The sequence below is a fragment of the Hoplias malabaricus genome, chromosome Y, assembly GCF_029633855.1.
Source record: "Hoplias malabaricus isolate fHopMal1 chromosome Y, fHopMal1.hap1, whole genome shotgun sequence".
In the NCBI taxonomy this organism is placed as follows: domain Eukaryota; kingdom Metazoa; phylum Chordata; class Actinopteri; order Characiformes; family Erythrinidae; genus Hoplias; species Hoplias malabaricus.
Window position 1 is genome coordinate 76,615,493 of NC_089820.1, and position 25,785 is coordinate 76,641,277.

At 42.4% G+C, this 25,785-nt stretch overlaps 1 protein-coding gene across 1 annotated transcript in view; it reads left to right on the forward strand.

Annotated features, from left to right (window-relative positions):
- The window catches only part of LOC136679442 (leucine-rich repeat-containing protein 24-like), a 30,149-nt gene extending 5,707 nt beyond the window's left edge, over nt 1-24,442 (forward strand). The window contains exons 2-5 of the mRNA XM_066657957.1: nt 15,620-15,804; nt 20,122-20,400; nt 21,371-21,539; nt 22,161-24,442. Coding sequence (XP_066514054.1) covers nt 15,637-15,804; nt 20,122-20,400; nt 21,371-21,539; nt 22,161-23,353 — 1,809 coding nt within the window. The 5' untranslated portion in view covers nt 15,620-15,636 and the 3' untranslated portion in view covers nt 23,354-24,442. The remainder of the gene's footprint in view (nt 1-15,619; nt 15,805-20,121; nt 20,401-21,370; nt 21,540-22,160) is intronic.
- The last annotated feature ends 1,343 nt before the right edge of the window (nt 24,443-25,785 follow it).

A 25,785-nucleotide genomic window follows, 5' to 3' on the forward strand; every position in this document is an offset into this window, starting at 1 on the left:
ATGTTTATATACTACATTATATTCTTGTTTTCCTGTTTCCATGATGATGGCTCTTTAACAGTAATGGTTAAGTGTGCTGTCTGGGGCTGTTGTTTCAAACACATCTCATTTCAGAGTGCAGTTAGTAGAGGAAGTGGGAAGGAGCCTGGAGTTTTGAAGTGGAGCCAAGTCAGGCTTTATTGTCATTCCTCTGGTCACGGCCGCTGCTGAGGGAGGAGTGAATTATAGTTCCCCTGGAGCACCGATGCTACATTTAACACAGAAACAACAGACAATAAACACTGACCGATAGACCTGATACAGTGCAGTGAGTGTGGGGTGGGATGGGGTGGCACAATGTCGTTTGTTTTAATACTCTTTCGTTAATGAACAGCTATCCTGCATTCCGCTGGTGCCCTGTACAGTGTGTATTCCTGCATTCGGGCCAGTGATTTCAGATACACTCTGGACCCAGCTCCACTCAGACCAGGATGCCAGTTCAACCATCAGGTTACAGAAGATGAATCAATGAACTGTATTAATATACTCATTTCAGTGTTAAGTTTTGATTGGGATGTGAAGAGTTAACAAAAATAAATCATTTTATCAAGATTTTTATCAGCTCTCCCATTGGTTAGCCCTTCGACCAACAGAATGTGGCAACAGGTGGCACCCATTTTAGTTCAGGCCTTTTTGAAGTTCTTTTTAGAAGGCGCCTCCATCAGGTAGAAACACTGCTTATAACTTCATTGTGAGTGGCTTACTGAATGAGTGGATGATGAGTGCATTTGTGACATCACAAGTGAAGGAAAAACAAATTGGGCCAATACTTGCCAAATGGATTTTTTGGACCCGAAAATTATTGTGTGGATATATGTGAATGCAGTGGTCATTACTAGACTTTTTTTTTGAGGAAAATAAGTGATTTTTAAATTCTCCATTCAACTTTTTCACTTCAGAAAACAACCAGGAAAAAGTTTTTTCTAGCTTTTGGCAGAAGCCTGACCCAAGCAGCTGTTTTAATGATGTTACAGTGGTAGGAGACGGTTGTGTTACGGGTCTTGCCTCAGGACTCTTAGTGTGGAGGGATTATCAGAGCAGGAAACTGAGCCCTAGTCTCCAGGCTGGAAGTCTGTGGTCTTACCCACTATGCCGCACCATCCTAAGTCAGTTTTCAGTGAGAAGTGCCCTTTAAAAAAGCCGTCAAGGCAGATCTGTAGATGGCCTGAGGGGAGTAGCAACTCTTGAAGCTTTCAGACTTGGCCCTGATTCTCCATAATCTTCTTCCAGATGTGTGATTAGACACAGCGAAGCTCTCCAGCTCTCTGGTTATTGATTGGCTGGATTGAGCTCAGCGCTAGCAGGGGATTGGCTGGTGCTGAGCTGTTTCGAACCGGATCCTTGTTTTTTTTTTTTTGGCCTTGGCTGAAGCACGCTGCGGATGGCGAGGTGTTGGAGTCAAGAGTATTTCGCAAGTCGCCGCTGATGATTTCCGATGCTGGGCGTGGGTTGTGCGTATGTGTATTTGTGAGTGGGCTCTGATTACACTCCCAGCGCTGGCTGATTATGGAGCCCTGAGAGCCAGCGTACAATCACAAGTGCGTGTGAGGGTTGTGTGTGTGGCAGTGTGAAAACGGAAAACACACACACCCTGGATGACACAAAACACTTAGCGGGGCGCACCCAAGCCAGAGTGCAGGCGAGAGGAAAGATGAATGTTTTCAGCCTTTCATTATAACCTCCCACCTATAGAAGCCCACCCACAGAGCGTTCATACACACTGTAGATGACTGCTTATGCTTCATCCGTTCAGCACAGATGCAGTGTGTGATCGTAATGACAATCATAATCATAATAAACGTTCAGCTCCGTTTTACTGCAGCGCTCTTCATAACAACAGGATACAGCTCTCACAGCAGTAGACTGTAGGCTACTACAATACATTTTGGTACATTTCTGTGAGGAGCTGATGGCATGCAGCCATGAAACTAATGGTGAGATCAGTTAGTGATTTTGAGAAGGCCCTGGGTTCACTGTGACCCTTACACTGAAGTGGTTATAGAAGATGAATGGATGAATGAACGTGTCTGTCCATAGCCATAGGGTTCAATACTCCTCCTGCCAACACTTGGCATTGAGTGAGCTCAGGTTAATGTGCATGTGCATAGTCACTTTGTTTCTATGGCGATGACGCAAGCTGCACATCTCTGTAAGGAGTTTAAAGGAACACTAGGTATTATTTTCCCCTTAAAATTACAGCTTAAACCTTGCTGTAGCAGGGTGAATATCTGTTGTTGCAACTCTGGGCTCATTACTGCAGGAAATGCACTATGTAACATTTGGTGGACCGTGCTGGTAACTGTAGAGGGAGCAAAAATACCAAATCGTACGTAGTGTTACTTTAAGAGGTGTTTACAAATTTTCTACAAACCATTTCTCCCTGTGTCAATGAGTGTACCGTATCAAAAGGTCAAAGAAATCATTCATCTGTGGCCATTTCATACTGATCAGGGTCAGACCGGGTCCTGGACAGGCCTCTGACATTCAGCACATTTTAAAAGTTAAAAATAAATAGAAGAATATGCAAAGTAGTTGTATTTTGGCTGTGTTTTGCTGATCACTGCATAAGGAACTGAAAGCCCGTCTCTGAGAATGTCTGTTATCATCAATTTGCACTGAAAGAGAAGTGTAGAAGAGTAAGGGTAGAGGAGAAAGAAAAAGAAGAAGAGAGAGAGAGATAGAGAAGAAATAGACAAGAAAATAGAAAAAAGCTCTCATCTCCTCATCTGTGTGTGTGAAGGAAGTGATTTGGAATGTGTGTGAACCCTGGACCTGTACCCTAAAGCCCTCCAAGCTTTGCTGTCTCTCTCTTACACACACACACACACACACACACCTCACTATTGGCTATTGTTTCCATGACAACTAGAGAGCCATGGCCTAAAATGGCCAGAGGGCATGTCGGCCTGTCTCTCTCTCGCTCTTATTCTCTCAACCTTTCACTATCTCTTGCTTTTTCTTTCACTCCCTGTCTCTCTTTCTTCCCCTGACTCATTCTCTCTTATTCCCTTTCTTTCTCTTTAACACTCATAATTTTTCTCTCTACCTTTGTTTGCCTCTCTCTCTCTCTCTCTCTCTCTCTCTCTCTCTCTTTCTCTCTCACTGTTTCTCTCTCTGTCTCTCTCTCTACACCTCTCTCTCTCTCTCTCTCTCTCTCTCTCACTGTTTCTCTCTGTCTCTCTCTCTACACCTCTCTCTCTGTCTCTCTCTACACCACTCTCTCTCATTTCCATTCATTAGAGTTTTATTGATGTGAATGTGGTAAATTACAGTTTTTGCCAAAGCAGTAAAACACGTAATAAACAAGGAACATGGGGAATGAATCAGACCAACAGACAATACAGTTACAAGATTATTAAACATATACAACCATAACCTCTCTCTCTCTCTCTCTCTCTCTCTCTCTCTCTCTCTCTGTGAGCCAGTTTCATGCTGTGAATCACATCTAAATAAAACTCCATTTTTCCCATAGAGAAAAACAGCTTAGAGTCGGAATTCCTTATTTGGGCCTCATGCTGTTTCCAGAAGGAGAAGTAAACTTCAGAGACCTATTCATCGCATCCAATAATAATCATCTGTCTGCTTCTCTTCTCTTTCTTCCTTTCTCTCTCTCTCTGTCTCGCTTCACCTCCGATTGTGAACCCAACATTCTTCAAGTGTCCCATTATGCTGGGTGTGTGATTCAGCGGCTCTTTGCTTATTGTTTCGCGAGCGACGTTGATGAAAGCTCCTGTCCAAGGGCGCGTGCTACTGATGGTGTAGAATAATGCTTGCAGTCTGGCCTTTTTTCCCCCCTCTTCTTCTCTTTTTTTTTTTAAATCCGCAAGCTATTTTCTTTCCCGCACCACTGTCCATTATCATGCGCCTGAAGACGCACAGCGGATGAGCGTGATTTTAAGCAGCGGTGACAGGCAAAGCGCATGTGCAGCGACAGGGTGATATGCATCATTATGACACATGCAGTGCTGCATGGGGTAGAGATGAGAGGGATAGTAGGTTTCTTTAGGCACCTCACGATTTGAATCCAGTGCATTTCAGGGGGTCCACACACACACACACACACACACACACACACACACACATACATTTTTATACATTTTGGGACAGATTTGAGATTTTCTGGAAAGTTACCCTTAACTTCATCCATAAACACTAACCTTAACTCTCTAACTCTAACCCTGGCCCTAACCCAAACTTGAACTCTGAAAACACACAGTCCTGCTGTACACACTCGACATGTGCACTTATGTTACTGTAGCGGTTAAAACATGTAGCCCTCAAGGGGACGATAGAGAACAAATCATAGCATCTATAAACAGCATTGAGTTAAACAAGTCTGCAGCAGAGGAGTGTGTGCTGATTTACCTGCTGCACAGGCGAACAATGAAAGATGATTTTGTGAACAAGTAGAAGGTATACGGCCTCTGAATCGATATCCGTGAAATATCTCTATGTCTGAGGGAGCAATTCTACGAGTGATTCCAGAGAGCTGGTCCACCATGACAGTTTTTGCGTTGAAGTTAGACTAGAAGTTTGCGTTGTGTTACGATGTGTGTTTCAACGCTAACCCTAGTTTTCATGTTAGCAATATTGTGGGGACATATATAGGTCTACAAAGGAAAAACAAGTCCCATAATTTGAGTACTTTGGTTCTCACAATATGGGATATATTCCTGGTAAACACACACACACACACACACACACACTAATCAGGACAGACTAACAGAAATAAAACATTTTGGGGAGTTATAAATATATAAATGTATCAAATATTCATGCGCTGATTTGAACTGAACTGAAACATGTCTAGAGCAGCACTAGAACAGTTACTCCGGTAAAATGATGACTGCAGTAAAAATAAAAGTACAATCCAAAAAAAAGCTGCTCCTGTACCAAAGCATCCACTCTGAATCTATCAGCATCCTCTCACCCAGGAACCGATGTATACAAGTCTGTTCTTTATTTTTTTACATGGATTTAGTCTAAAATAAAATGCTGATGCTCCAAAAACAGACCTGTGACCCAATCACAAAGCAGTGCAGCAACAAAACAGAACGTATTTAAACACAGACTTAGTGACTGAATGTGAACAGCTGAAATGGACCAGAGTAAAAATGTATTTATTCATTTTAAAACAGAGTGGAAATAGTGACAAATATATATATATAGGCTTGTTGTTGTTGTTGTGACTGCAAACAGATGTGTTTGTGTCTTTCGACTCTTTAAATGGCTCACTAATATCCTTATAAACTGCTAATATCCTCTGAACCAGGCTAAAAGGGTGTGTTTACAGCATTTCTGGGCCCTGTTTGATGTACACAACAGCAGTGATCTGTTTCTATACTACATGAATGTATGCATTAGTGGGATCCTAGTGCATTTTTTTTCTGCCTCTAAGCCAGGATGTGTGAAAGTATCTTTTTTATGAAGCGTCAGACTGTGACATTTTACGAATTGATTCAAAACCTTTCAAGGGAAAATCATCGAAGAATCAATTCATTTCCATCTGCAAGAACAGATTAACCGGATTCTCTTTAAATAGGACTCTGAATGCAAAGCTGTGGATGTTTTTGTGGCCTTGCTGCTCAGTAGGGAGCGTGCAAGGCAGGAGACGACATGGGGCTTTAGCCCGTAGGCGACAGATTTAGCCTGATTATGGCTGGATTTCGGAGAGGATTACAGATTACAAGGGCTACACGTTGGTGTGTAAATAGATGAATCCTCCATTAGCAAGTGCCAGGGCCAGGAGCAAGTGTGGAAAATGAACACTGGGCCCAGGCGGCCAATCCAAAGTTGACTTCCGGTCAACACCCTCGGTCATGGTCATATTAAAACATCTGGTCAGACAGCTTATGTTTCACTGAAGACAGCGATCCTAATGGATTTTGCTTGCTTGCTGTTAAACAAAGCAGACGAGCAGTCCATCCGCCCACGGTCTGGACAAATAAAACAAGCTGTCCAGGGAATTCTGTTTATTAATGGATTATCTAAATAGGACATTTACAGCCCCGATGTGCTTTCTGTGGAGAAGAATTGACGGACAGGGCGCGTTAGCGGGTCAATTATACTGAGGCCATGGATTTTAGCAGCTCTTATGAAGCATGTAAAATGCCCAGGAAGGACGCGTTACAGCAAATGTTTTCAAATGTCTCTTATGCCAGTTTACGCCCTCGGACACTAAATCACTGGGCGGCTGTGAGAAGATTCCAGAATTAATAAACCCTGACATAAAAAGAACAAAACAAAAAAATACTCCAAAAACATCTGGTTACAGTCGTCTTTAACCCTATGTTCTGAGTGTTAACAGCTGTGTTATAAAGAGAGGCAGATGAATAATGAGCAGATCTAGTTAAAGCTCAGTCTCAGCGGTCAGTTATTGGCAGGTGAGACACTCCCTCACATGCAGAATGCTCCAGGAGAGATAAGCACAAATCTGCAAGGCCTGCTCTGGGGGACAAGCAGGTGCAGTCTTGGATGCGACAAGGACACCCCAAGTCTTTCTCAAGTTTTAGGCCAGAGAGGATGGGCTGTTATTCAGTTTGGCAGATGGCGTTTTTCATATTAACGTAAAAACATTAAGACAAAAAACAAAAAAACAACAACAACAACAACAACAAAAAAAGCAAAACTGCGCCTAAGATTTTGTTCCAAGAATGAGTAAATATGCAAAGTGGTCTGTATGAACACCGCCAAAACTACTTTATTGCTAGGCTTATACCATCACATTATTTCTCAAATGAAACAATGGCAGCAATTCTACTGCAGATTTTCAGGGGCAAGTTTTTGTCAGGCCACAAACCTGAATCCCACCAAGCAAGCGTTTTACTTACTCTGACAAGGCTGAAAGCAAAAACAAGCGGTAAGTGAAAAAGGCTGCTTTAGAGGCCTGGCAGCACCTCAGCAAGGAAGACACTTGGCAGCTGGGGATGGCTATGGGTCGCAGACTTCAGGCATTTATCAAGTGCAGTGGATTTGTAACCAACTACATAATCTTACAAACTAGATTTCTGGCTGTTGTCACATATTCTGGTGGATTTCATGGTTTAACGCAATATGTACTTGTGCAGGAGAAGGCCACTTTTGCTGCAGTATTAAATGATTGTTTTTGCAGGATCTGTAGAAGCAATGCGGTCCCATGCTACAACAAAAACACACCCAAATGAAACAAAACACTAACTACATGCCAACACATATTTACCACTGACCACTTTGAATTTATGATGCCATGAACTTCAAACACTAGTCAATTTCTTTCCCCAACAGGATTTCACAATGTCCATACCAGATAATGACTGTATAAATGACAATATTCTGATAATCACATAAGCATTAGGGAGATCTGGTATATTGCACGTCCCAGTGCTGGCCAGACTGCAGCTTATATAATCAATTACAGCTAATAATATACACCTGTGTGCTGAGTGCTGATGTTCCAGAAACAAATACCAAACATGAACTTAGGAGCTCCACTGAACACCTGCAGCTGGTGCATGACCCCCACAGCTGGTGAAATGGGTAAAACTTTCCTTTTACAGAATAATTAGTTGTTTCGTGGCCCAGTGTTGGGCTTCCACCTCTTGTGTGAATCGATACGAATGCAGCAGCTGTCCAAAGTCTTAAGACAATCTCCTAAAGAATGAGATGTGCCAAACAAACAGTGCTGGTGGTTAGGGATCACTCTCTGAGCTGTTGTCCATAAAACTGATGGACTGACATTGCTGGCGAACCCCAGCTGGCGTAGAAAGAGAAGTCCTACAGACTTTGTGCTGGAGTAGAAAGACAGAGAGAGAATGTGAAAGAGAGAGAGAGAGAGAGAAAGAGAGAAAGAGAGAGAGAGAGAGAACGCTCCAGTGTTTATGGCTCTTCTTGTGGCATGTTGGCGGGTGAAGTGTGTTTTCCACACAGAAGGCGATGGGCGTCTGGCAGATTCATCGTTTACTTCAAATTTGGGAGATTCATTAATCAAGCGTCTGTGAGAGAGCTTACCATCTGTTTCCTTAACCTCAGTAGCTTTATTTCTCCATCTCTCTCTCTGTCTCCCCCTGCTCTGATAAATTTGTAGAGTGATTTTAATCCAGTATGAATTTGTAGTGTTAATCTAACAGTTAATGTATCCATATAGTATAAATGTGTAACGTGAATCTAATAATAATCCTGTATGAATTCATTGTTGTTTGAATCCAACACTGATAATAATAGACTGAATTTAATCCCATGTGTATTTGAAGTGGGCGGCACGGTGGTGCAGCAGGTAGTGTCGCAGTCACACAACTCCAGGGGCCTGGAGGTTGTGGGTTTGATTCCCGCTCCGGGTGACTGTCTGTGAGGAGTTGATGTGTTCTCCCCGTGTCTGCGTGGGTTTCCTCCGGGTGCTCCGGTTTCCTCCCACAGTCCAAAAACACACGTTGGTAGGTGGATTGGCGACTCAAAAGTGTCCGTATGTGTGTGTGTGTGTCAGTGTTGCCCTGTGAAGGACTGGCGCCCCCTCCAGGGTGTATTCCTGCCTTGCGCCCAATGATTCCAGGTAGGATCTGGACCCACTGCAACCCTGAATTGGATAAGCGGTTACAGATAATGGATGGATGAATGTGTTTGAAGTCTGACAGCAATTTTTATGGAATGTTGAATTTGTTGTGTGAATCTAACAGTATTACAGAGGAATGATCTTAATCCAGTATGAATCTGCAGTGAGTGAGCCACTCTGTGGTACTTGTAGAGTGTTTTTCATCCAGTATGTCTTTGTAATTTGAGTGTAACAGTAATAATAGTAGAGTGATATTAAGGTGTGTTTTTGCAGCAGGAGCCAGGGGTGGGGACAGTACCTAGGGCCCCTCTGAGTCCCAGGAACTTTAGGGGACCTTAGAACTCAAGGCCTGCGGCAGCTCAGACTAGGGACAGTCAAGTGCAGATGTCAAAGTGATGTGAAAGACAAGCCCTTGAAAAGGTAAGGGCTAAATCTATGAGCTCCCTCATCCCATATCCTGCATCCGTGTTTATAACAACGGAAACAACTTACCTCTAGAATGAGGAGGTTATATACTTGGCAAATGTTTCAGGCACCTGAGAAAATGAGATTTAAATAGCTATTTATCTGAGCAGTAAACAAACACAAACACACCACCCCCACATATTATTGGAATAAAAGCAAACACATTTATTGCAGTAAGTGTGATATTCTGTCTGTGAATATGTTGGCTTCTCTTTCCAAACCTCTTCTCATGGCAGTCCAGTTTTATCTGTGGTTATTATCCAATACCTAGTTTTACCACTTAACAAATAGTTAATTATGTTAAATCAAGTGTGCTGTTGCTATAATAAATTCATAAGATCAAAGAGAACATCTGGAAACAAGCTTTGTTCTTCACACTTCCTCACATCTATTTACTTCCTTTTTAAGTCAGTATTTTAATATTGATATTTATTGCAAAAATATATAATTTTATACAAGCAACAAACTTATTGAGTAGACAATTTTAAATAATAATATAATTGGTGCCCAAGACTTCTGCACAGTACTATATTAGCAGGTAATAACAGGCTTATCACACATTAAATGAGAATGAGAATGAATGGCTTTGTTTACATCATATTTTCCCACTGCTGCTATAAGTATATACGAAGAAATATGACAGTTTATTAAAATTAGAGTCCCTCAGAGACTCTTTCCTGTCACTGTGAATAACAGAAGTAAATGGACAAGGCCATGTGTTGTGCTGTTATTGTTGCTGAGACTGTCCCTTTTGGCGCACTGGTGGTCCTGACCTCATTTGTGAGTACCCTAGGGTGTCCCTTAATATCATTTTGGTTTCAGAAGGGCACTCACCAGGTCACTTTATGTGGTCTTACTGATGCTCACAGCCTTTTGTGGGGACTGCAATGCTGCATTCTAGCTAAGGGTTCTTATGATACAGACTGTGACCAATCAGATGGTGCTTTTCCACTGAACGTTACCGACGCTTCTCGATTCACATTTTGGTCCCTGGTACCTGGCTGTATTGTCCACTGTCACTCTGGAAATTTAGCCAGTGGCACTGCAAAAAACACAGTCCTTAATGCGAACAGTAAGCTTTAGAAACCACAATGACATCAGCGGTAACATTAAGCTTTGTTTACTCATTGCATATTCATGTGTTCTTGTTGTTGTTGTTGTTTGGGACTGAACACAGCTCTGAGCATCAGTTCAGACAGATCAGTAGTTTTTTTTCATTCTTTGTTGCTACGTCTTTTGTCAGTCACTGATCAAAGGAGCATTTGAACCACTTCAAAAGACCATGCTGTAATTTTACAAGCTGTTGGTGAGTCCGATAAAAACAAATGAGATCTCTACTATAGCTTGGAGACAGTACAACTGCTTTGTATGTGATGGATGTGAAGTGTCTCTGGCCAATCACAGTTTAGTCCCTACTTGACTTGCTTGGAACCACGAGCTAGCAGGTATTAAAAAAAAAACCAGTGACAGATACCAGGTTCAGTTGATATACCCTTCTAGCTGATGCTTGACATTGAGCATGTTTACCTTGTGTCCCATTCTGTTGGTCAGTGCTGTCATATGGAGGCCATATCAGCAATGATTGCAATTTTAAAGAAGTGGAAACCTATAATAATATGTGTCTACTAACTTTTGGACATGAAGGGACATGTGAGGTCTCTCGTCCTCTATGTTCACACCACTGTGGACCTGGAGAGAGACCACCGGGCTTAAGAGACAGAACACTGACGCAAACTCCCGAGCAATAACCTTTCAATCCCAGGTGTTTGGGGAGTTGACTGCTGTATCCGGTGTGAATTGGATGGCCAAATCTCTTACAAATTGCATTACAGGACCTCCCCTGGTAAAGCTAATCCAGCGCGAGCTGTGCTAAAGTCTGATAACGCGACACAAGGGTCTTAAATATTTAAATCTTCTGCTTGGGCTTTCTGAACATGGTCTTTTCTTTCTCTCCATGAGCAAAGATTCCTTAGTCCATCAAACACCTTCCAGATCACTCTGGCAATTGATTATCTCTCTCTGTTTCTCTCCTTCCCTTTCTTTCACTTTTTTTGTCTCTCTCACACATTTCCTGTTCTTTTTCTCTGATCATAACTGATCTTTTTTTTTCTCCCTTTCTCTTTCTGTTTGTCTCTCTTTCTGCCAGTTTCTTTTTCTTTTTCATTATCACACTCTCCTCTTTATCTCAGTCTCTTCCCCTCTTTCTGTCTCTCCCTCCCACTCTTTTTGTCTCCTTTCTGTCTCGCCCTCTCTCTGCTGATTGGGAGGCAGTTCACGTAGCAGATGAAACCTACTGGAAGCAAACTCATTCCAAATTTTCCCTTTCCTTTTCTTTTCCTTTCTTCTCTTTCCTTTTCTTTTCTTCTCTTTTCTTTTCTTTTTTCTTTTCTTTTCTTTTCTTTTCTTTTCTTTTCTTTTCTTTTCACACGTCATTCTTCCTCATGGCAGGTGAGATAGTTATATATATTTATATGTACAGACAGAGAGAGGGAGAGAATAGCTAGGTCGAGCACGGGACGTTGAGTCTGAACCGTGCTGACAGGAGCAGCCTGCCATTTTTCACCCGATGTTTATCGGCCGTCCCTCCATTCCACACACACCCGCCTTTTCTTTCTGCCCCGCCCCTCTCTTCTCTTCTTTTCATGCTCGGAGCAGATAAAATGGCTTATGTAGGTCACGTTACATTAATCTCACAAATATGCTGCGAATTAGGCAGCGGCCATGAAATATTCACGTCAATGTTCACGGCTCACTACTCGCTTTAAGTGGAGACCGCACGCCCGTCATTACACCCGCGCCGGAACTGCTTTCACGCCTCGAGAGAGCGCTGTGTTCACTGCTAATGGCTGCCGCACAAACTCCTGCACTTCAGAGGCATATAGCCTGCTATTTGCCCTGAGCTGACTTTTTAACCCTGTCTCCCTCCAGTGTGAACCTCTGCAAATACCTGATTACCTTAAATTCCTTCCTGAATTTTCAAAATAGCCGTTAGTATGTTCCATTTCCGAGTGTTATTGCTCCGTTTTTTTAATCCCACAGTAGAAGAGGTATTTCACTAACGGACTGATTAACTGACGGATGAACCCTGTTGAAACTCATATGCAGAAGAACTTTCCCTTGCCACAACGCTGGGGAGACGAGGGTTAACTTTAGATTGGCGGAAGTTTCATATGGGTCTCTGCCTTTGCTTGAAATATTGTAAAGGGAAGTGGTGTGAAGATATATTGGTGCAGATTCAGAACTTGCTTACTGTTTGCAAGATATGCTAATCGTAAGCTCCATTAATGCCATGTTACTGTAAATAGCCCGGTTTCAAATTGTGGCCTGCTCAAACTCTTTGAAATGACTACATTCAGTTAGGGCTACCTCTAGTACCCAGACTTGCAACAATATTCATATGTTCATAAATTAATCTTAGAGTCCTTGTATTGAAATTTGTTGTGGAAAATAGGATAAGGCTGAGGCTGTATATATTTTTGCTAGCGGAATTAAATCATTTCACCTTAAATGACCCTGCACATTTTGAAGCCAGCACACATTTAAAGGTAAAACTGACTGAGAAAAACAAACAAAAATACTTTACTTATTTAAAAACAGATGTTACTAATAGGCTGTAATATTTGTTCTCTTCTTGAATCTTAAGGATGTATATTAATGTTCTTACAGTTGTATAATTAAACAAGTTGTTACATTGCATGAATAAATAATGTTTTTTAATGTCTCATATGCTTCTTGGTCTAATAATCAAAAATACTTTTAAATAAATAAACAAGGAAAACACTAATGCCATGGCCATGTTTATTATTGGTTTAGATTTAGAACGTCGAGGTGTCAGTATAATGGCCATTTCATTGTGTGAACCTGACTTACAGCTTCTTTAAATTAAGCAAATTAGGTTTAGCACATTAACACACCATCCTCAAGATGTCTTGCCCTTTAGATGGAATGCTGTTGATGCCACTGAAGTGTGCACTTGGAGGAAGACAGGTCTAAATGTCACCATGACTCAACTGGATTACTCTGTAAAAAATAAGGTGCAGAATAGTGCCAAAGGAGAACCGATTTTGGTTCCCTAAAGAACCTTCCTGTGGATCATTCTTTTAAAAATCAATGGAAACCAATTAAAAGGTTCCTGCAAAGGTCCTTTATGGATCCAAAGGTAGTTTTTTCTCTTGAATCTCCAATGACCCATTTGGGTCATTTTTACTTTTAAAGAACCCCTGCAGTGAAAATCAAGCGCTTAACATTCCTAAAATGTGCATGTGTTGTGCTTTAAATGTTAGAAAATGTGTCATGAATGAAATAAGCCCACGGAGCTGGAACATGCCAAGTAATAAAGGTCGTTTACTTTGGAAACCACACCATTGAAGAATTCATGTATACCTCTTTGAATCTTGGTGTGATAACTGATTATATTACACATGACCAAAAGTATGTGAGCACCTGCTAATCTAACATTAATAGGACGTTTGCCCCCCTTTCCTGCATTAACAGCCTCTACTGCTTTGAGAAAGCTATAGACTAGATGTTCAAAAATGGCTGTGAACAGTAGTGGTGTCTGTTACTGATGCTGAATGATTAAGATCACAAGCACCACCCCAGCTCATCCCAAAATATTGCCTGGAGATGTATTATTTTTCAGAACACAGTTCCACTGCTCTACAGTCCAATGCCTGGGGGCATTTTACCCCTCCAGCCAACACATGGCATTGAGCTGTTGCACATTAAAGCAGCTGAGTTCACTAATTGTGTTGGCCTCGTAGCAAAGATTCCACAGAAGTAGCATTCTTAATTTAGCGTTGAATTATGAATTCTAATATTTGATATTAGATCACTGGCGTTCCAATCTTTGCACCAGTGCATTTTTAAATTTCCTGAGACACAACCTGTAGTGCGAGAAGTGAAAATTGCCCCTCATCCTTCTCCCATGTCATGCTTCATTCGCATTCTTTGCGAGAGACAGGCGTCCTGATCAGCATTCAGCCGTCTTCCAGGCTCCGTCTGGGCTCACCTCAGAACTCGATTCCGATCTCCTGCAAGTGTTGTCGGATTTACAGCCAAGCTTAGGTTTAAACCTGGCACCGGAGGCGCTAATCTGCAGGTCTGTGTTTGTACCTCAATGTCTTCATCCAAAATGTAGCACCAGATGGGTGTGTGCTGGTGGTGATGAGGGGGGGGGCATACAAACAAACAAGCAATAAATAAATAAATAAATCCTCCTGAGCAGCACTTTTTGATCTTGGGATGATTACAGTGAGAGAGCTTCCTCAGGGGAAATTGTGAAGTGTACGAGAGGCACTACACCTCACCTACTCAGCTGAGAGAGAACAAGAGCGTGAGAGAGAGAGAGAGAGAGAGAGAGAGAGAGAGCGAGAGAGAGAGAGAGAGAGAGAGAGAGAGAGAGAGAGAGAGAGAGAGGGCACTTCTCAAGGCTGTCTTTGTGCACCTCTACACACGTTTAATTAAGAGAAGCTCGGCCGAAACCGTCCTGATGGCTCCTGTGAGGGCTGCTCCCCTGGCCTGTGAGGAACTGATAGCGGCTCCTGGTAATCAGTCGTCACACTATGTTCTCTCCATTTTTTTTTTCATTTTTCACTTCCAGATTTTTTTTTTCATTTTTCATTATGTCTTATTTATGCACTCTTTATTAGCCGCACTATTATTAGCACAATGCTAACCAACATGGCTTCTGTTAGCTGGCAGATTTGGATAGTTAGCACTCTCCTCCAAGCGTATTGAGCTCCAGTGCTGTTGTGGTAGCTGCAGTGTGAAAGAATTAATAGCTGGCTTCAAGTGTCTCTGAGGAACCCTGTGTGTGCCCTCACCTTCCCAGGCTGGTGGCAGTGTGTGGGACTGTGGGAGTCATGATGGCTCCTGTGAGGGCTGCTCCCCTGGCCTGTGTGCAGCCCACAGCACCTCCTAGTAAACCATCATATCACTCTGTTCCTTCCATTTCCTTCTCCCTCTATTTCTTCTTGTTCCGTAGAGGCTTATTAGCACACCACCCCTTTTCACCACGCCATTCCATTTTTCTCCACCATGATATTCCATTTTCCAATTCACTTAAGCGTGCTGCTCATGCATTATATATCCAATCAGACTGCTCACATTCTCCCTCTTCTTTTGTCTGAGTCCTCTTTCTCTCCCTGTCTTTTCTTCAGTCTATTTTTATTGCTCCCCCATTCTAAGTCTCTCCAGCTGTCTCTTCAACCTGTCCTTCTTTTTCTTCTCTCCTTCTTTTCCAGTCTCTTTTTCTCTCTCTCTCACTCCTCAAACTCACACTGTTCTGTTTCTCTTCCATTTTTTTCTCTCTTAATCCTCCTTCTCACTGTGGTTCTCTCTTTCCCACTCTATCTCTCTTCAGCCTCTTTTTCTCTCTTTCTCCTTCTTTTCTCTCTCACTTGCACTCCTAGTGTTTTATCTCTCATTCTCCTCTTTCATGTATTGTCTTCCTTCCCCATCCCTCATTTCTTTCCTTTCTATCCGCCTCCTTCCTCTAATCCCTTTTACTCCACCTCAGCCCCCTCTCTTTCTTTTTCTTGCTCTCTCGCTTTTTTTTCTTACAGTATCTTTGCCTCTTCTCCTCCGCAGGCTCTGTCTGTTTTGAGATGGCTCTTCTCCTCCTCCTCCATATTCACCTGATCCTGGCTCTTCTGGCCCTGTTCCCCCCCTCCTCCGTGTGCTGTCCCTCTGGCTGCCGCTGTTACAGTCTGACGGTGGAATGCGGCTCTATTGGCCTCAGAGAGTTCCCGAGGGGCATCACCCATGGCACACAGGTCAGTGACCATAGCAACCACCATTCATCCAGTTACACTCTGTAGACGATGTTCATTTTTTTGTTAAACACACATAAATGCAGAAAACAGGTCAACTGACCAAGAGTGTCCACTCTTTTGGATTTAGCTGCATGCCAGTAACGATAGATAGGCCACAGATTTACAATTGCTGCCAGCTAAACCAGATAATTGCTAACACTTAGGCTAATACTGTTTGCTCTATGTTTGCGCAATACATTAATATACAAAATCAAAATATATTTCCCTGCTGATGTTCCAGCCATTCCTGGCCCAAAATCCAAGAAAGCACATCTAGCCATGCTGGGTGTGAAGGTGTTCTCCCATGATTCATCACAAACAAAATACAAGCAAGCTATTAGCTAGCGGTTAGCTGGAAGATCTGAGTTTAGGATTCACCTCCAAGCGTATCAAACTATCCAGTGGTGCTGGGTTAGCAGAGGTTCAAGAAGAAGTGGCAGTTAGCTTCAAATGGCCCAAAAGTAGCATGTGCTTGCAGACTCCCTGCTTTGTTTGTGATACTCTGTGTGTCCTGGGATGTCCTCACTAATAGGCAGGATTGGAGTCGGCTAAATTGGGAAGAAACTTGGGTAAATATGAATAAATTAATTAACAAATAAATAAAAACAAACACTACGAATTTAGTCTAAGGACTACATTTCCCATAGTGCCTCATTAATTTTCCTTTGAATGCATTTAGCTTCCTTGAAATCAGACTGTACACTACCGAGCTAAAAGAAGACAAACACCATTGTAAACATGACTCAAGCTGTCTGTCTCTCTGTGTGTATCTCTCTCACTTTAAATTCACAAACTTTGTTTTATATCTACAGCCTAATTAAAGTGCAACAATCTCATTTTAATATAAAAGATAAACATCTGCTCCACGGAGATGCTCCACCTCAGAGTTCGAAAGGACAGCGAGCAAATCCCAGAGGAGAATGGACTTCCTCTGCTGTGGTGACAGTTCAATTTCCTGTCTCTATACATTAGCATCGCCAACACCACCGCAGCCTTTGAATATTCATAAACTGCCTCTCGTGAATTGTTCAATTAACCCACGTAACCCTGCACCAGATAAATGGGCCGCCCAAGCTCCTCCTGCATCTAATCGTTGCGGAAACACATTTAATTGGTGTCATGCATTATGCAATTGATTCAGTTCATGTCCTAGGTTACTTAGTGCATGAGTCTCCATATCGTGTCCTTTAAAAGACTCTTATTTCCGCCAAAATGTAATGACCCACAGCAAATAATGTCTTCAGATTATTTGGCTACTTTACTACGAAGAGTCATACTTTGCCTCTCCCTGAAACTCCACCCCACGTATAATCTCCATGGAAGTGCATCAATAGGGCATCAGCCTTTAATTGGTGGAAAGCATTATGCAATGTATACAGTATTGCTAACCCACCGGTAAAATAGGCCCACAGGAAGCCCAGCACATGAACTGTTCACATAAACAGATTCTCCTGCTACCAATTGATTTGTTTATGAGCATCTGCACTCGACTCGTCTGGCCTCCAAGGGGGACTTCTCTGAAAGCGTCGACCCTGAGCAGATTAGCACGCCTAAAGCTTCCCATTGATCCACTTTCACTTGCTGAAACCCAAAAAAAAAGTGCTTTCATGATGTGCAACCTTCTAGCACATTCCTCCATCTGAACCAAACAGAACCCAGGTAGCTCCCTCAGCCCGGCTCGGTAAATAACCACTTTACAGATGACTCTTAAAAAGCTTTTATATGTTCCTTTCACTATGGGGATTGAGAAGAGCTGGGGAGCAAATGTTTTCCTTCTAATGAGTATCAGCCCTGTGGCAGAGGTTAGTTTAGGACCCAGGTGATTGACAGCAAATGCACCATGCACCAGTTTTATTGGCCGTTGGAGGCGTGAAATCAGAACCTGAATTCAGATCAAATCCAGATAGCAGAACTATACTGGCCCAGGTGTGGTCCAACTTCTCCACTGTCATGACCCACTTGTCACATTGAATGGTGACATTTAAGTGGACGGCCCTCATTTCCCACATGAATGTGGCATAATACAAAATCTGAACCAGAATAAAAAATTTTTTAGCCACTTTTGGCTAACATCCAGTCCAATCTTTGCCTCAAACAAACCAGATCTGTTTTGTGACTTGTGGCCAAATGAGCATTTTAACACATGCAGTTTGTCATTCCAACAGTGGTCCAGCAACAGAAACTTTCTTCCATTGGTTCAGATCTTAATAATAATCTTCATAATATATTTATTGTGCTAAATCATAAAATGATCAGAGTATGTCAACAGAGTCAAGGGAACAATGCTAAGTTGCTTGTGTGACAGCAGTGCTACAGACAGTAAGAAGCTTCCATTCTGGAGCAGAACTTTATTGCCTCCGATCCTGCTCACTGCCCATTCACAGAACAGATTAACTCTCTGGATTGATGAGTATGAAACACAATTGCAGATTATAAGAATGTGCCTCAGCCAATTAAGCATGTGGGTGAACTGATAACAGTGATAACGTTAAATTCTTCAGGACCTAAAAAGCTTCTGCATCCTTCCCAAAGGTTCATGGTGATTAATGCCAATATTAGCCTCAAAACAAGAGATCCAGATTTTCTTGGGGTCCTAAGCAAAATTTTGACACCTGAATCTCCACTAGTATTCTCTCTATTTATTTATTTATTATTATTTATGTTTTTTGTTTAAGAATAAACAGCCATATTTAGGAAAATGAGGTATAAACACAATGTATTCAAAAATGATATATAAATAAACAGCTACAGCACTTAAGGTGGAACAAAAATAAGCAAATGTAGTTGTTTATTCTCCAGCTTGCAACTTGTGTCACCTTAGCAACTACGTCATTTTTAAGGTGTTAGTAAAGAACTCTTAGCTTGTACTGGTGTGTTTGGGGAAGTTTAAACAAGTACTAGACTGTATGAAATACTGCAGTGCATGCCACCTCTCAGTATATTCCCGCAGCTGTGTTCGTAGACTATTGTTTATTAACAATTCAACCTTAAGAAGAACCATCACAGGTTTATCTGACTGTTGTTCCCACAGCTCAGTCTGTGGAGTCCTTTTTTTTCAAATCCTGAAGGAGAGGTTCGCCTCATTTTCTGGTGATACACTAACTTGATACACTACAAGTTGGTGATACACTACAGCGTGTAGTGATCATATAGGGTCTGCTCGTAGGGTCTGCTCGTAGCTGTTCAATTTAAGGTGGAAATAATAAAGTGCAAAATGTGAATAAGAAGAAAACTTCTACCTCCTAAAAGTGCATTTAAGGTTGAAGGGAAAATCAATAAGAAGATAACATCAGCTTTGTCTAGTGAAACAATTAATGGGGGAATGGAAATTCATGAAGCGGGTGCTTGTTAAATTTTTTGCCTGTCACTAGCATAAGTAGATGGGAGAGGAAGGGGGACTGACAACTGTAGTGTTTTGAAATTGGAGCTGCGTTAGCCATTTTAAACCCTCGCCGTCATTATTACAGATGGTTCTTTTAAGAGCAATTCATCATATTATCACGTCATATTATGTCAGACGTTGTAACAGCCTACCTTTAAAGATTATAACAATTATTTAGTCATGCCCCATCATATTTTGCCTCTCCTCATCCCTTCTTCTCTATCAGGCTATCTTAAGCTCATGTGCAGCTACTGTAGTGTGTCGCATTGCATTGTCTGTGCGTTATTGAGATTATACAAGTCACCATCAGTTACAGTTGCACTTTAAAGAGCATTAAAGAGTTTGTTAATTAGCAGAGTGGTCTAGATAATTTTGCACATAGTGTACAATCATAATTATCCAGGACAGGCAACAAGGCAGCAGCTACTAACTTGAAGCAAGTGCAAATAATATCCAGAAACTGCTATTATTATCACCTTCACACCCTAATCATGAACAGCTGAGGGATGTTTAAAGTAAATAAACTTGTAAATACAGCTTGTGTCTCATCTGTTTGTAGACCCCTCTCATAATAAATGAATTTAGCTAATTTTAGGTGCACCCACTGGCTGACACAGGTGTTCAGTTGTGTGCTCACAGCTTGTATAATCCTCTTAGAAAAGCATGAAAGGAAACAGGGCACATGAGCTTAAAGGAGCACTAGGTTGTATTTCTACCTTAAAATTACAGTTTCAAACTCATTGTGATGCTTCACTGCGTTGTAACAGGGAGAACAGTGACTCTGTCATGGCTATTTTTGACTCTGCACTAAAGAAACTGCACTGTGTAACTTTTGAAGAGCGTAGGAGACCTAACTGAAAACACTGGGAATAATTACCTTCCACATTCTTTTCCAGACAATCTTCTTGCAGGATAATACCATTGGTCAGATTAGAGTGGATGACTTGTCTGGCCTGGGCTGCCTGCATTACCTTTATCTGCAAAACAACACCATTTCAACCCTGGAGCCTGGGGCCTTCATGAGCTTGGGACAGCTTCTGGAACTAGCCCTGAACGGAAACCGCCTCCATCTGATCTCCGCTGATGTCTTCCGTGGTCTGGAGCACCTGCGAATCCTCTACCTGGCGGGGAACCAGATCACCAGGCTGGAGGACTACACCTTCCGTGGACTGCAGGTAGTTTAGGGGTTTTGTGTGTTCTTGAAATACAGCTTGGAACATGTACAATGTCGGTAAAAGTTTGAATGTCCTAGGGCAGATTATAGGGCACTGTGTCTACGTCTAAAAAAATGATCACTTTGTGAAACTTTCATAAAGAGGCACCAATAAAAATGCTCCAGAATTAATTGAGTTTTTTTTTTACATTAACATGCTCTAGAAGTAAAGAAGGTTTCAGCATTCTTCTGTGAAGAAGCCATTTTGGAGATACATTGCAGATAGCAGAAATAGTTGGGCTTAAACTGTGCCAAGTTTGGCACTTACAGCTCACTTAAGTGAGTGTAACTCTCATGAACCAAGCTTCCTGGGCCAAAAGCTGCAGATGTGGGACACATTTGGGCCAAACTTTCATTGCTATCTGGGATGTTTTGGTTGAACAGGACATAAGCCTAGCTCTAAAAGTGTTTTAGTTTGGTAAAGGTTTAGTTTAATTTTAATTTAATGTTGAATTCCACAAACAATCAGTAATTTTGTGTTTAAAGAAGAACTTAGTCTGGGCATATTTTCTTAATTTAATTAGGGTTACCCGAATGTTTGCATATGACTGTATGTAGATCCATTCATACTTTCCCTGAGTGTGGAGTCACAACTGGGGACAGTTTCACACATTCACCCAGTTATTCACAGACTCATACAGTCACTGTGGACTACCATTTTAAAAAGTGAGAACAGAAATCCTTGTTAAATTAAGTTCCATACCTTCCTCTGTAAATGTTACGAGGCGAGAGTTCTAATTGCAGTGAGAAAAACCCTGGCGCTTTTATAATATTTCCAATTAGCTCAGCAAATTGCACTAAAGGGCACAGCAAACTGCACCATTGTGCACAGTTAAATAATAGCTATAAAAACCTGGACCATGAGGAATGTCAGCATTATAATGATGATGAAAGTGATGGTGATTATTAACTATCCTCTGTCTTGCCTCTAGCGCTTGCAGGAATTGCACCTACAGGAGAACACAATGGAGGCTCTGGACGAGCAAGCTCTGGTGGGCCTGTCCTCTCTGGCTCTTCTAGACCTCAGCAAGAACAACCTGAGGACTCTCAGTCCTGCTACGCTGAGACCTCTCATCAGCCTACAGGTGCTGCGCATCACAGGTACCTTCCTACAGTTGTATCTGTGGGGAAAGTGGGTTAGGGAGAGTGCAGTGGAGAGGTAGCTCAGAGAGGTCATGAAAAGAAGAAACAGTTGACTCGGGTGATGAAACTGGAAGCAAAGAAAGGTTTCGGAAAGGTTTAGGAATTTGAATGCAAACTGCAGTAGTTTGGAATGTATTGATGGTGAAAGAGCCAGAAGGGAGGGAGGGAGGGAGAGAAAGCTCAGAGAAGAGCCCGAAGGAATAGTGCAAAGAGGGAGGGAGAGTACAGAGGGGATGGATGAACAGCACGAGGGAAAGACGGATTAGCAGAGTATCAAAAGGAATCCGAATCAAAAAGAGGAAAAGCACATAAAGAGAGCGAGCAGGACAATTGCTTTGAAGTTTGGGAGTGATTCACTGTGGAGGGGATTTAGAGGTGAGAGACTCTTCCACTCTGTTGTTCTCTTCCATGTCCTTATTCTCCTTCTCAAGCTCTTTTATGCCTGCTACTAGTGGCATCCCTTGCTAAATATGGATCTGAATGCCCCCTCTCTCTTTCTGCCCTTCTCTCTCTCACATGCCATTCTATTCCCTCTCATTCCCTCCCTTCTCTATCTCCATTCCTCTCTCTGTTGGCCAGATAACCCTTGGCGCTGTGATTGTGCCCTCCACTGGCTTCGCGGCTGGATTAACGAGGAGGGCCAGCGGCTCCTGAGCTCAGCTGAGCGTAGGCTGCTTTGTGTAGAGCCCCCCCGCCTCTCCCATCTCAGCCTGGTGGAGGTTCCAGCCAACAGCTTGGTATGCATACCTCCAGCCGTGCAGCTGGAGCCAAGTCACCTGACTGTGCGGCTGGGAGAAAGCCTGCGAGTATCCTGCCAGGCCTCTGGATACCCCCAGCCTCAGGTTACCTGGAGGAAGGCATCCCACGGCAAAGCCCAGCTGTCTCCTCGAGGTCTTGTGCAGGAGGTGGGGATGGAAGGGGACGGCAGGGCTGGTGTAAGGTTGGTAACAGCCAGACCTAGTGGTAACGGTGGTACTGTGGGAGGCAGGAGTCCAGCTCGAGCGATGGAAGATAACGGAGACAGGGACAACTTTGATCCCGATACAGGTAGTGGGATGCTGTTTCTAAGCAACGTGACTGTGGCCCACGCAGGACGCTATGAATGCGAGGCTTGGAATCCAGGTGGAGTTGCCCGGGTGACCTTCCACCTGTCTGTAAACATGTCGTCTGCATCCTCATCCACAGGCATCTGGCCTCGTCTACACTCCTCATCTTCATCCTCTTCTTCTTCCTCCTCAAACTACCATCCATCCTCAGGGGATGTCAGCCAGGAGCCTCTTTACGAGCTGGAGAGCATGGACTTCAACGCTCTTGGCACTGCCACGCAGACGGCCATCGCTGTCGGCATCTCTCTCCTCGCTCTTACCGCACTTCTGCTGCTCTGCATGATCTATGGTCGGCATCGTCAGCGGCAGAAAGAGGAGGGTGGCGGCTATGGGCCAAGCAAGGAGGAATCCATACTCTATGTCAACGACTATTCCGATGGACCTACCACCTTTGCACAGCTTGAGGAATATCGGGATGAACGTGGCCATGAGATGTATGTACTGAATCGAGCCAAACCTGTGCTTCCCCCACCGCCAGTCCCAGGCCAGCAAGCCACTGAATCTCTCCAAGGCCAAGGAATCCTCACCCCAGGTAGATTAGCAGGTCTTGGCCCACGCAGGGCTCCTGCAGAAGGTGGTGAAGGACCTCCACCAGACCCAGAGGGACTATTCATCAACCAGAGTCTGCTGTTTGACACACAGATCGCCTATGAGATCCACTGCTGAGGAGGTCTAGTATGGGATTTTGGCAAAGAAGTGGCCCGGAAGGCCAGTTAAGGGAAACGCTCATTTGCTGCACATGGCAGTTGAAGTACGACTTGCTCAGCAGTGGGATCTCTCGGTGGAACCTGAGGATACTCTACCTGTTTCTGTTTTTTATTCCGACAGCAAAATTGCTTTGATTATTACTAGATTAAAAAGGAAAGTGAAAGTCATTTTGGAAGGACATTTATTATCTTGCCGCAAGATAAGCAAGTAGTGGAAGCGCTTTGATCTGGAATGTCTGGCAACTGAATATGTTCAAAAGGACAGGTCTAATGAACCTACAGAAAAAAACAGACAGGCAGAGCACTGTATATTACCTATTTCTTTCTTCATTTCTTGGAAGTAGGGAGGAATCTTTGGGAGCAGGCTGTTGTAATCACACAGTCAGACACTGACCTACTTTTTGAGAGCAGGGGTGAAGAAAGTGAAGGACGTTTTGCAGACTGTGTACCTCCGTGTCAAGATTCTTTTTTTTTTCCGCTTCTGCCAGCCAATGTGAATAGCTTTGATGTTTGTCTTCATTTGCCCATTCCAGTGCTTCCTTTATATTTTGAAAATTGTTCTTTTAGCTTTTATACACAGAGACAAAATTTGTGTGCATTCTCTTGCTTATGAGAAAGGCAGAGGAAGGTACGTGAGAAGTGGGAGAAATGTTAAGTCAGCTTTTGTTATGGCCACAGATTAATCTCATACTTCTGACCTTGATTCAAACAACACTGTGAAAATACAGCTCTAGACACTAGATCAGTTACCAGTGTTTTTACCAATGAATAGAGGTGGGTAAGTCATCTGATAGCATTTAGGTTGATTTTATTATTTTTTTTCTAGAGCTGCAAGGTGTGTGTGTGTGTGTGTGTGTGGGAGAGAGAGAGAGAGAGAATCACGAGGTTTGTACAGAAAATGCCTATTAATCACTTCAGGGTATATAAAGACTCATCTCGGCTGGTGGCATCTGACATTGTTAAGCTTTTGCTCAGTATTATAGTTTATAGTATGTATTTATTTCAGTTCTGTCAAATGTCTAATAAACGTTCCTGTTTCATGCAAATAAAAAATGCCTTTGGATCCAGCTTTAGATCTTGTTTTCTTTTAAGACGCACAGTAGGAAACATCAAGAGCAATGATATATACCAATATTATATTCTAAAACAGCAACCTCTTTGCGTCAGTTTGCTGTAACTGGAGAGACAGAGATGAAGAAAGGAACTCGGATTAGATTTATTTGCATGAAGAATGCAGGTCTCAGCTCTAAATACCAAAGCAAATGCCTAATTGACAATTTAACATGTACCTTCGTGTAAACTGTCATACTATTTGCGGAACAAAGGATTTGCGGCAACCACCCAAGGAACAGCGCTCCAGCTCTTGCTTCCTGAGCTACAATAAAACCAGGCTTGTCATGTTTCTGTCAGATAAATGTGTCACAAAGAGCGCAAACACCTTCATTTGCTGACAGCCACAGTGACATTCAGGGAATGTTTAGGTAAGGCAACTGGCAGAGCAATGATACACGCAACAGAGCTGTGAGTGAAAATAATAAAGTAAAGTATTAGAGTGCTGACTTTCCCCACGGCCCAAATGTGACCACACTACACTTGATTGGCTCTGTTTCTGATAGACACCGTTAGTAATGGATATTTCTAGTACTGCCAGCATGTGTTACACTGTGGGGTTGAAGGGGGTGAAATAATGACACACTGTGTTACAGAAACCAGGATTTCCCAAAGGCTTAAAAGTGACCACAGAACAGCAGCACCTCTAAGTAGACAAACACTTTGATATGATAAAGGATAAAAGGACATGAAGCTTTATTTGAAAGCCTATAAACGGCTTATATATATATATATATATATATATATATATATATATATATATATATATATATATATATATATATATAAATTTATAATTTAGAATCCGGTATTAGTACAAACATCAAGCCAGTGAATACCTTCTAATTGACAGGTCAAACAGTGGGATCAATCAGTGGACTCTGAGGATACTTTGTATTTCTATTTCTGCTTTAAGAAGATAAATACTTTGATTATTATTAGGACACCAAAGGTTTATTCTGTCATCAAAAAATTAAGTGATTATTTTCTTGATATTAAAAATTGATATTAGAATCCAGTGTTATGGGCAAAACATCTGGCACCGGAATACCTCCTAATACCTTGACAGGTAAGATAAATCCACCAAGAATAGAGACGGTGCTGTACATTTCTAATCCTATAAGCATGTGTCACTGAATGGAGGTCCTGTTAAAAAATAATGAAATACTTTATTACAGAGTGCAGGATTTCCCAGAGGCACCACTGTGACCACTTCTTAATAGATGCAAAACTCAGCGGCACGGCCGCATATGCTGGTGATTGCTTTTAAAAGCTATCAGG